General features: G+C 35.4%; 1 protein-coding gene across 1 annotated transcript in view; it reads right to left on the reverse strand.

Moving 5' to 3' along the window:
- Positions 1 to 1,032: 1,032 nt before the first annotated feature.
- The window catches only part of LOC150082539 (pyruvate dehydrogenase phosphatase regulatory subunit, mitochondrial-like), an 84,860-nt gene continuing 72,901 nt past the window's right edge, over positions 1,033 to 12,991 (reverse strand). The window contains exons 16-18 of the mRNA XM_090378677.1: positions 12,521 to 12,610; positions 6,770 to 6,949; positions 1,033 to 1,480 (exon numbers count right to left, since the gene is read on the reverse strand). Coding sequence (XP_090234803.1) covers positions 1,061 to 1,480; positions 6,770 to 6,949; positions 12,521 to 12,610 — 690 coding nt within the window. The 3' untranslated portion in view covers positions 1,033 to 1,060. The remainder of the gene's footprint in view (positions 1,481 to 6,769; positions 6,950 to 12,520; positions 12,611 to 12,991) is intronic.

Genomic DNA, 12,991 nt, shown 5'->3' on the forward strand with positions numbered 1-12,991 from the left:
TTTCTGAAGAGGGCAGAGTCTGTAACAGTACCTTTCTTGAATCAAATCACATTCAGCCAATCCAAACAGAAATCCATAGACAGAAATATCCTAGATAAGCTATGTTTGAAAGCATACTATACCATTAAATAATCCTATGGCTGTATTTTAATATAAAATGCATATATTGTCAGTGAGATTTAATTTCAGTCCAAAGTCTGAATTTTAAAAAAAAATCTATTTTTTCTGGAAAAAAACAAAAAACAAAAAAAAAAACTGTTTTGCCTCCAAAAATTTTGGTACTTTCAGTTACCGATCTCCAGCTTTTGAAAAGTCAGAAGTTAATAAGTGTGCAGTACAAAGCATTACTATTATTAAATCTCAGTTTATTCTCTCATCTATATTTAATATAAAATTTGATTTTTCTAATAAGAGGTTGAAAGACCATGCATATTAATTACAAAACCTATTCTTAAAAAAAAAAAGTAAATACATTTATTTTGATTATACTATGCTGCTTCACAGGCATATGCTATAAAATATGCCATCAGTGGGAATGAATGAATTTAAATCAGCCATAGTTAGACTTTAACCATTACTTCTTAAGATTCAGCAATCTGGATTGAGCAATTCAGCAATGGCAACAGTAGCCTGGATTGAGGTCCTGTTGCAAAAGTATGCCATTCAATCTCTGACCAGAAAGAGCCATCCTGGATCCAAGTCCATAAAAATATACAATTAAGAAAAATTGAAAGAACTATTAAGTTTAAGTTGTATTGACCAGTATTACTAAGTCAAAGATTAGGTATGCCTCAAACCATATATCTATTACAGACCTTCAATGAATACTCCAATAGGAAAATGTAATAGTGTCAGAATTATGAGACTACATTTATATACATTTATGGATTTATATATATATATAAAAAAGTTATTTTCACGTTATTTCAAATAAATTAAAACGGAAGTGATAACAGCATAGGAAACAGCACATAGAACTCAAAATTCTTATACTGGAAGAATTGCAAGCTTAATACAGTCAACATCTATGAAATTAAATGATGATGAAATATAATTTAAGTTAAAGACCAACTGGTATTGCAGATCGAGCTTTGGGGACATAACTCATATCTGAACCACTCATTGAAACAATAGGAATTTTTGGTGGATGGAGACTAGCCTTTGCAGAAAATTTACAACCTCCTATTTGAATTTCAAATTTGGCATCTTTTATGATGTACTCATTGGTTACTACTTGTGGCTCTCCTGCACGATCATAGTTATGAACAAAGCCTAAACACACCACTGTATCTAATGTAAAACCATAGCCAGAAGAAGTTGTCATGCCAACATACTGTCCATTGCGATATATTGGTTCTCTTCCCCAAGGCCATAAATGTGTGTCAGCATTGTGATTTTCAAGTTGAAAATGAACCAGGCGGCGCTTGAGTCCTTTCTCAAGTTGGTGTTGAAGAGCAAACTTTCCCAAGAAATAATCTTTCTGTTAAAAAAAAAAAAAATCAAAAATAAATGTTGAGTATTTTCAAATAGTTAGAAACATAAAGTAATCCAAAAGTCATTTAAAGACATCTATAAATTAGCATTAATAAAGGCAAATTGATGCAAGGAAGCCAAGATATTCAATATTTCTTTAAAAAAAAAAAAAAAAAAAAAAAAACCCACCTTTTTTCATTTCAAGTTGTTCTTAAATTTACATGAACTCACATGTAAATTCCCACCTAACCTTGCATAGTTATGCAAGATTAGGTGGTAATTTATTCAAATAGTTAATACCCCTTTGGCAAAAAGAAAATTTTCCAATATCCAGTCTACAACTGTCCTTCTTTAATATAAGTGTATGTCCTCTAGTTTGTTACCACCTGAAAGAAAAAAATTCTCTATTATTCAATTTACTAAAGCCTTAAATACTTCAATCAAGTTCCCAACATCTGGTCTAGAGACTTTGCAACCAAAACTGAAATCAATCGCTCAATCTCTCTCTCTCTCAGAATTCTTTATATTATTAACTAACTGTATTTCTCTTTGTTGTACCTTGTCTAGCAGGTCCCCATCCTTCAATTAGGTATTCCAAACCTGTATACAGTACTTTAGATGTGGCCTAACCAAGGCTTTATTCCACTTATATAATGGAATAATTATCTCTTTTATTCCTACTAGCAAAATTCTTGTACATCATAAGTAAAACACTGCATGCCATTCTATGAGTCTGTTTACACTGTTGAGAGAACTTTGTGTCACAATGCACGCTATGCCTATTATTTTATTTTACAGCAGAACCCGGATAAAAAGTTTTCCAAGAGCCTGGAAGTTTAGAACTTCTTACGAGGGGAAACTTCTCAGAAGGGAAAATATACCTAAGGGTATGAAATATTAACTACACAAATAAAAAAGTACATATACATAAGTTAAAGATCATTAAGTACTATTTCAGAATTTATAAATATTTTACTGTGCCTATGGGAAACATTTTTAAACTGAGGATTTCTAATTGCTTAACACTCTTTTCATTAAACTCATTACCAACTTGGAAGAATGAGCTCCTTTGGAGTTTCAACATACCTTAAAAGGTCACAATTATAATAAGACAGAGCAACCGTCCACTAAGTAATTCATGAAGCATTTGCCACAAAGTTCTGATGGTTGTGAACCATGAGAACTTTGTGGCAAACGCTTCACTGTGCTTCTCATGGTCGACGCTATCCAATTATGGATATCAATGAAAACAATTGCAATATGTCACCTCCATTATATTAAAATGGTTGTACTAAAAAAAAGGTTTTAGCACTGAAAGCCTCAGATGGAAAATTCACTAATCGAACAAGTTGGTGCATAGCATCATTTTAGCTCATAGTAAATCACTGACCGAAGTAGGTGAAATGGCATCGTTTCCATTATATCTCATTGTGAATGTCTTCACAAGTTGCCCTGATATTGAACTGCCTCGAATAAGGTAGTTCAATAATGCTTCGACAGTAGATTCTCAAACAGGCAACACTTCACCAGTGAATTCTCGGCAGATACCACTACTCCTGGGTGGTGGTATCTGCCAAGAATAAGGACGGAAACACACTATCACTTCGCGGGATAGTCACATGTAAACATGTCTAGCGTAAAATGTGGGGGAGCTATATTTATCATTTAGTTTATTGCTCGGAGACACACACTGTTGTCATTGGTTGTATTCAAAAGATAACACATCGGGCTTCAAGGCCAAATCGCGTTTTCAAGAGCTCAGATATTTCTCTTCGAACAGAAATTTCATTGGGCGTGACAAAAGGAAAATGGAGGAAATGCTATTAGAAAATTAAATTATAAGTAAATAATGCTGTTTTGAGAGCACAAGTAAGAATCGTTGCTCCTGTGCCTATTCCGAAGCACCCTCCACTTTGACCAGCTACTTGGCATACTCACCGCAAATGTCCAGTCACAGAGACGCTCAAAAATGACCAGCAGTATTACAATTAACAAATTTAGAGGACGAACAAGTCGATCATTTCAATTTGTACAACTCATAACAATTTCTTACAAGTACAATTTTTAGAGTTGAGAAGTAGTTTTTTTGTTGTTACTAAATTTAATTAATTTTTGTTTTGTATTTTGACAGAATAAATCCTTATTCAAAATTAAACTTATGGTATTTAAATTTTTCTTAAACATGCAACTAATTTTTCCAGCGCTGACTGAATTTCGAAATTGCATATTTTGCCCTTGAATATCATCCTTAATTAGATTATATAGAAAATTATATTCTTTATTCATATGTAAGTACATCTTAAAACGATTTATCTTCTTCTTCTTCTAAGTCCTGCAGTAAGTGATGTAATTCTCCCTTTTCTGTTCTCTTCCAGTTTATGTCGCATATCCATTGCGTAATCTCTTTTGTTTTCTCGGCTATAAGAAAAGCACATGCATTTCTAAATCTTCTTCAAAATCTAAAGAAGAATGATGAACTGTGGCAATTCATTCCGCTTCAGCTTTCCTCAAAGAGAATAACACATATACAACGTTACAGTAGGGTTGCCAGGCGTACCCCATTTCGGGGTATAATACCCCTTTTTGGAATTATAATAAATTTCCAAGATACCCCCTTTTTTAAATTTGAATGGGGGCGTTTGAAAAAAAGCAGAAATCATAAAACACCCTGTTTAGATTATTTAGGAGGAAAGAGTTAACTGACAATAAAGTTGTTGAAATGCACCTTAAAGACTCAAAAAAACAACATTCTATCCTATTTACAAAGAGGGTTATAGAATATTTATATTATGCTTACTTTGTAAACTTTTGCATTCTATTTGACTTCTATTTTATTTCTTTGTGATGTTTTAAGGCTGGCAACAATTTTTTTTTTTATTTAAAATTCTCAATATCGATTTGCTGTACAAAGAATATGTTCTGTTGAAATCATTCCATAAAAATATTGAGACAAAAGACCTCAAAAATACCACAGATATTTGCATAAAATTTTTAAATACATAAGTACGTAATACAGAAAAAATTATTAATTTTGTTTTTGCTTTGCCTCACTCAAATGCAACTTGTGAGCGAGTATTTAGCTTAATGTTTAATGCATGGAAAAAGGATAGAAATAAGAATGTTGAAGGAGAGCTGTTGGTGAAAACCAATCACAATATGTCATGCAAACAATTTTACGAATATGCACTAAAAAATTAAAAACTGTTAAAGAAAATTTGCTCAAATGAAAAATATTGCTAGGTAAATATTTTCTTTTTGATAAAATAAATCAGGTTTATTAAATATGTATTGTAAACAATTATGTAAAACATTTGATATTAATATTTATAAAAGTTTCCTTTAGTGTTTATAACTCTTGCAATAAAATTTTTCGAATTAAAGCACAGGCTATAATTCAGTTAATTTTTATTAAAATTTGACTAATTTTGCATTCCATGAACTTGTAAAATTCAACAAAATATAGAAATAAAATATTTGTTATTAAAATTGTACGTTTTTTTAAGATATAATGCGAGTACCCCAAACATAAGCAGGAGTACCCCAAGATCAAATTTTTAATCTGGTCACCCTACGTTACAGTGATGCTCCTTCTATGCGAGTCCCTTGATGTGATAGTGTGTTTCCGCCTTAAGTAACATTAGTCTTCGCCACTGGCAAAGCGTTGCTTATTTGAGGTAGTGCAATATCAGGGCAACTTGTTGTGAAGGAATGCCATTCACAATATGAGATAACAAAAACAATGACATTTCAACTTACTTTGGTGATTTACTATGAACTAAAATGATGCTTGGCACTAACTTGTTTGATTACCAAAATGTTTATATTGCTTTAAAATTTTTTAATATAAAAATAAATAATTTCTATATTTAAAAAACATATTAAGTGGGAAAACATCATTATTATAATACACTGTGTATTCTTTAACATGAACTTTTTATATGGGAAAACTTTTTACCTGAGAAACTTCTTACGCAGGAAAATAATACATCACGATATATAGAGTTGAAATTGGGAATTTCTTATCCAGGTTCCACTGTATTTTAGATTATCTTTTTATTAAGGTAATAGTAATCTGAGATTACTATTATCCAAAAGTAGAACCTTAAATTTCCAAATACTGTAACACTGCCATTTTTCAGATCAACGGAATAATTTGTGTAGGTCTTTGTTGAAGCAGCATACCTTGGTTACTACCGCTTACCAACCTTTGTATCATTAACAAACTTTGACATCAAATGTGCTATGCCTTTATCTATCAGTAACAAAGATAGATCAGAAACAATAGGGAACTCAGCACTGAAACCCAAAGTTCCATAGAGACCCTGGTCTACTTAGAGAAATAGTCATTTATAACTATTCTTCTGTTGTTCGACTAAACTTTTATCCACATAGTACTTTCCCTCCAAAGGCACATTATTCCAATTTATATGAAATGCATTTATGTGGGACAAAGCCTTACTAAAGTCCAGATATACTAAGTCAAAATTATCCTCTGTATCCAGTTCAATCTAATAGTAGCTTATCACATTAGTAAGATTCCATTTAACAAACCCATGATGTTGCTTCTTGCATAATTCCTTTCCTGTCCATATGATCCTGCAGTAAATCCTAAGTTTCCCTACTACGTAAGTTAAACTCACAGACTTATCATTATCAGTTTCAAGCTTAGAACCACCTTTGTGAAGTGTGAAGACATTTGCACATCTTTGATCTGCTGGGACTTCATCTAAGATGCATTCACTTGAGATGAATACATTGTAAAAGAAAGTTTATAATAAATGCATCTCTTGATGTAGAAAGTTCATAGTTATTTTTTTTTTCATGCCAATTTCTTCAGTAGTTGTTATAATCTGGACTATACAGCATCCAAGTATTAATTATATAGTTTTTGTAACTCACAATGCAGATAATGCAGGAATTGTGTGTGACTCACAATGCAGGATAACATATTTGTTAATGATTCATACTTGTTCAGCATTGAAAGTGAAGACTAGTTTTTTCTTTTACATTGAGTTAAAATGTTATCCTGTGTTATGAGTTATAAAGATTATACAGCTAATATTTATGGACTCTGTATAGCACAGCTTATAAAAACAACTGAAGAAAGTTGTATGAAGGAGATAAACTTCAGATTTAGTTCTATTTGAAAATAATTATTTTCAATGCAGAGCAAGTGTAAATCACTGACAAATACATTATCATGTATTATGAAAAAGGATAGAGAAAATGAAATTAAACTGCATAATAATAATAATAATAATAATAATAATAAGCATTTATTTTTATAAATATATACCTCCATTTTCACTTTGAATCCTCTGCCAACTTCAAATGGAGTTGTATTACTGTCCAGCTCTTCTGCCCAAAATGGTATCAATTTCTCAATCCTTAAAAATCGTAGGGTATAGTAACCAACATCCTTAATACCAAAGTCAGTTCCCACAGTAATAAGTCTGTCATACACATGAAGGGCATACTGCAAAGATAACTTTGAATATTAACTTAACTTATATTTCTGTTCATAACTAAGCATTATTAAAAACTTTTAATAAGTTATTTAAACATCCAGTTTGGTAACTACTTAAAATTTAATTAATTACGATCAAAATTGGCATATCTGTAAATAGTTCCAAAAAATTTCAGAAAAGAAAATTAGTAATTATTTTTGTTGAAACAGACACACATCGAAGAATCTCTGAAAGTTTTCTATGAACTCTACAGGAATCAATTTGATTAGATCAATTTCTTCTCAGAACTTTGCCAGTATATCTGTGTTAACTGATGTCATTATTTCAGTGATCCTGTGTTTCAATTCAGGAATATCTGCTGGTACATGGTATGCCCATCCCATAAATGCAGGTAACTTCATTTTATTTAGTGTTAGGTCTACAGGTCTAGGGAGGAAAGGGCAAGAGAAGCACCACATTTCGTGTAATTGACATAATAAGTTAGCACATATTACACTCCTGTTACCTTATTAAAGGAATAAGAGTATACTTTACAACAGTATTGACTTCTTGGTTGGCATAGTATACTTCCATTACTGTTTACCCTGTTGGAACATAGTCTACCATTATTATTCCTTTGGCATCCCAAAAGGTTGCTGCCATCACCTTTTCAGCTAATGGAACTGTTTTTGCTTCTTTGGAGGCAGTGAACTTGAATGTTTCCACTGTTCGGACTATTGCTTTGACTCAAGTTGATAACTGTGGAGCCACATCTTGTTCATGTTTGAAAATCTTGCCAACAAATTTTCTAGATCTTTTTAATAATGTGGCAACAAATCTGAAGAAGACCATGTTTTGGATTAGGTATCAGAAGCATGACATCCAGAACTTTTAATAAATGCAATTCCTTTGTCAGAATGTTTTGTACCCATTCATATTAGATGCATAGCCTGCACTATTTCATGGATTGATAATCACCAATTTCCATCACCATATTATTTAAAATTCTAAGAGATGAGGAGGATCTCAATCTATCTCCCTTTTCTTAATTATAATAATAAATATGAGAATTACCTCAATATCCAAATAGGAGATCTTCTTTTTTCAACTTCCGGGATAAAATCAGATAAATTAAAATACATTAAATTAAAAACACCAATTTGAATAAATAAATAACTTAAAATACCTCAATATGCTCATACTTCCAGTACATGAACCCTCCAAACACCAGGACACGCTATATTATTATTCTTCTGGTGACAAATTTAAATTTAAAAATTTTAGGGTAATGTTACCTTTAACATATGTAATATTTTAAATCCTCTATTATTATTTTTATTGCTCTTATATTATTTCTCCCTGATTTGGGGTTCCACCTCGTGACAGGTATTGCTACCAAGTACACAGGGCGGTTGTTGTTGTCTGGTGTTACTGTTGGTCGAGGAACTCTCTGACTATCCTACAGGTGTTCAGAATTGCGACTTTCTGGAGTTCCTTGTAGGTATTCGCTGGGAGACCTATTGCTGCTAGGCTGTTATGTAGAGTCTTTGGGACCATACCTGTGGTTGACACGATGATCGGGATGGTCATTACTTGTTGCATATGCCACATCTCTTTAATCTCCTGTCTTAGGTTAGTGTACGTCTTGATTTTTTCCCCATGGGTTTTCTGCAGGTTGCCAGCATTGGGTACCACTATGTCAATCAGATAGGTAGCCTTTTCCTTCTTATCCACAAGGGTTATGTCTGGTCTGTTGTGCGGGATTATCCTATCCATTATTATGGATAGGATATGGTTCCAGTACAGCTTGTGGGTTTAGGTCTCTAGTACTGCCTGGGGTTCGTACTTGTAGTATGGTACACTTTCTTTGATCAAGTGGTATTTCCTTGCTAGCTTCTGATGCACTATACTGGCTACCTGGTCATGTCTATGAGTGTACTCAGTCTGGATGATCACCTTGCATCCCGCGGTGATGTGTTGGATCGTTTCTGAGGCTAGGTGGTATTGGATACTCCGGGCTCCTTGGCGATGTATTTTCTATAGTTCCTGGTCTTGGATGGCGAGCATGAGTCCTTCAGTCTCGGGGAAGAGCATCCTGCTCATGAGCCATGCATTGGAAGCAATTTTATCTGTGATCTTGATGGAGATCATTGTAGTGTCTTCTCTGCCCATCTTTCTATCTTCGTTTGTGCCTCCTGGTTGGGAGGGGACTCCTCGTTTAGGTTGAGTGGGATATACCGCTTGTCTGTCTTCCTTATGGCCTGCTGGAGTGCTGCTGTGTTTCTGGAAGTAATCCTTCAGGTTAGCAATCGCTGTCTTCTGTTGCTCAATGAGGTCTATCAGGCCCCTTCCTCCTTCTCCGTAGCCAGGTGGGCAGGAGCGGCAGTGCGTAGCACACGCTTCTTGATTAGACCAGAGTTCGAGCCCGTGACCACCAAATATGAAGGATGCAGAAAGGTCAGGGAATGACCACTGCATATCCCCGGAGCAATATGGCCTTAGTTGCTAATGCTCCTAAAAACCAAATAACAACAACAACAACCTTCTTTCCCGGCAATTGTCAGTCTCTCCACAGCTGATTTCAGGTGGTGTTGGCGGCTCTTGGTCATCATGTTATGGCTTTAACTGTGTTCCCTCCGTTCAGCTTTGCTTTCAGCAGGCCTCTGAGTCTTTGATGGTCTTTTTTGGTTAAGCAGGCCTTAATTTCCTTGTGCTGTAACTGCTGAGCCTGCATCATCCCCAAGTATTTGTAGGCCTCTCCCTCTGCCATGGCTTTGATCTCTTTACCAGTCTGCAGATGCTAGTTTTGGTTGACTAATTTTCCCTGATGCAATCCATGGGTCTTGTATTTGTCTAGACCAAATTCCATCCTAATATCATTGCTGAATTTTTCGATGATCTAGAGTAGTTGCTGGAGCTGCTTCTCGGTTTCCGCATAGAGCTTGATGTCATCCATGTACGTCAGATGGGTGAGGGTGTACAGGTTCTTCCTTCCTTCTTTGAGGTTATATCTGTACTTGCTACTGTTGAGCATGGTGGATAGTGGGTTAAGTGCTAGACAGAACCACAATGGGCTCAGAGCATCTCCCTGAAAGTTTCCTCTCCTGATGGGGATTGGCCTGGTTGTGATGTTTTCGACCTTAATGGTGGTACTCCATTTCGCCATCGTTTCTCCTAGGAAGTTTTCTATTCAGCCTCTGCTTCGGTATCACGCAAGTCTTTGTGGGGGGCCCATTCCTTCGAATTCTTCCACTCGTCCTCCATTCTGGATATCACTATCAGATTGACTTTGTAGATGTTCAGCACCTCTATTAGCTAGCTATGAGGAATGGAGTCGAAGGCCTTGTGGTAATCGATGTAGGCTGTGTGCAGGTTACTGCAGTTCTTGTAGGCTTGCTCCATAACCGTGGCATCTATGGTTAATTGCTCCTTGCATCCATTGCTCAGCCGCTTGCATCCTTTCTACTGTTTAGCCATTATGTTCTGGTTATCCAAGTGGTCTCATACCTTCCTGGTTATGCAGCTGGTCAGGATCTTGTACATTGTTGGGAGGCAGGTGATTGGCCTATATTTTGCCAGGTTTCTTGTATCTTCGCCTTTAGGCTTCAGATATGCGATTCCTTCAGTGAGTGTCTCTGGGTGCCTTATCATACGGGTGAGCTGCTCTGCCAGGTGCTTGTGTGTGCAAGTGAGCTTCTTATACCAGTAGTTGTGGACGTTATCTATTTCTGGCATTCACCCGTTGTGAGAGTTCTTGATCGTCTGTTTTACTTCTTTGCGAATCTCCCACTCTCTCATTTCTTGTATGTCCTTTGTTTTCTTGCATTCTAGTTCTATCCAGGGGGCTCGGCTGTTATGTCTTACTTCCCTGCTCCATGTTTCCCCAGAACTCCTCAATCATTTTCTGCTCGGGTGGTCCGTTCCCTTTCCCATCTTCTCTGAGACTCCTGTAAATGCCTCTTTGGTCCTCATCGAAGATTTGGTTGTTTATTTTCCTCTGAGAGCTCTCTTTGTATCGGCGTAGTCTCTTGCTGAGTGCAAGCCGGTTCTGCTTCAATTTGTCCAAGTACTCACCTATTCTCTGATTTTTGTGTCATGTTTGCTGTGGACGCTGTCCACTTTTCCAATTAATTTCTTACTCCTATTGTCCCATCAGTACTTGGTCAATTGGCCTATCTTGACTCTTAATTCTTCTATCTTCTGCTGAAGTCTTCTTTCCCAAGCTGGCGGTTCCTTCTGTTTTCGGTTCTTCTGTTGCTGGTCTCTCGTTTCTCTTCCATTAATCCTAGTGGCGGCAGCAGAATACATGGCTGTGTGGATGGCCTCCAGTGTTGCACCATTGTTGTCGAGGTAATGCAGTATTATTTGCCAATTAAGGTGGTTTGTGACTCTCCACAAGGTTCTATTCAGCCTCTGCTTCGGTATCACGCAAGTCTTTGTGGGGGGGGGCCCATTCCTTCGAATTCTTCCACCCGTCCTCCATTCTGGATATCATGACCATATCTTTCCACTTCAGCTGCTGTGGGTTGTATTTCTTCTTGTCCTTCCTCCTCTGGTTCCGTATTCTTTATCCTTTGTAGTTGATCACTCACGTCCTGCTTGATTTTTTCCAAGGTTGCAGGAGCTATCAGATTCTTCGCGATGATGGTCATTCTCTGGTCTGCTATTCGCTAACCTGAATATCCGGGAATCGTTCCAGCCACTTAGTATGTAGTCTCACCCTGTAAGTTGTCATATCAGTCTCCAGTTTCGTTATTTCATAGTATGCTTGCATGGTGAACGTATTCATTTTGATGCTCCACTTCATGCATTGCGGTTTTCTTCCTTCCTGGGTGGTCACCAGCACAGTTGTGCAGGAAGCACTTCCAGTTGGTGGGGCTGGATAGGCTTGCCCTTCTCTTATGGTAGCCATACAGGGGACAGCACCACTTGCTCCACTGTCTTCCTTGGGAGACAGTCTCTGATTTTTCGAACTGACCCCTCTGCCTAAGACCTGAACGTGAAGGCCTGTGACAAAATTTAACACACAACTGCAAAATAGAAGTACAGTAGTTTCAAGATGCCAACTTGTATCTTCCCACGTTCTGGGAAGAGATACATACTCAATTTCTGCTGTTATGAATTGACTCCCAGAGAGAAAAATGATAGGCTCTACTAGTTATGCTTTTATTTTTTAATAATTGCTAAAAAACATCTGGCCCATGATTAATTCAATCCAACCCCAGATAATTGATGTTCTATTGTATTCTGTGTTTCTTTATTTATCTATGGCATTCCAGTGATATAGGATAATAATGTTATTTAGCCTACATTTTAACATTGACATATATAGTATTAATTTCCAATTTTAAAAGCATTAAAAATCTTGGCAAATATTTCTAACTCTTAAAAGTTTTAATTTTTCACATAAAATGTAGAAACTTCTATAATATAAAGAGGCCAAATAACCAAACAAGATTATATTCCCAATTTTATTATCATTATTTCTATGTGATTACAAACATTTTAATATCCCCTTTTTTTATTAGTTGCCTTTGAAAATATTAAAATCAATCAATACACCAGCACACCATAAATCGGTAAATATTTTAAAGCCATACCTCAGAAGGAATATAGAGTGAATAGCCAGGTTCTCCAGTATTGTTGAATCCCATCACAAGAACATCACTAGCAAAACCCACATTCATTTTCTGCAAAAAAATAAGTAAATAAAAAATAAATACAAATTACACTGAATGAGGCACATTAAATATCAACAAAAATCTTTCATATATTAATTATTAATATTATTGCTCAAGTTTTGTTTTCTAATATACAGTAAACTCTAAGATTTGGCACTTGACAATCTGGTATTCTTTAAAATCCAGCACATTTTTATAAAAAATTAACACTTTACAATCTGCAAATATCAAGAAAACAATCAAGTACATATATTAATAATCACATTTGTCTTTAAGAAACTATACAAAAATAGTTTACATTTCTCTCTTTAAAAGATGCTTGCAAGATTAACTTATCATAATTTTATGTTTTTGCTGCCAGTAGATTTAAACTGTATAAATAATGCAAAG

The sequence above is a fragment of the Mastigoproctus giganteus genome, chromosome 7 (assembly GCF_048544385.1).
Source record: "Mastigoproctus giganteus isolate SK-2022 chromosome 7, ASM4854438v1, whole genome shotgun sequence".
Taxonomy (NCBI): Eukaryota; Metazoa; Arthropoda; class Arachnida; order Uropygi; family Thelyphonidae; genus Mastigoproctus; species Mastigoproctus giganteus.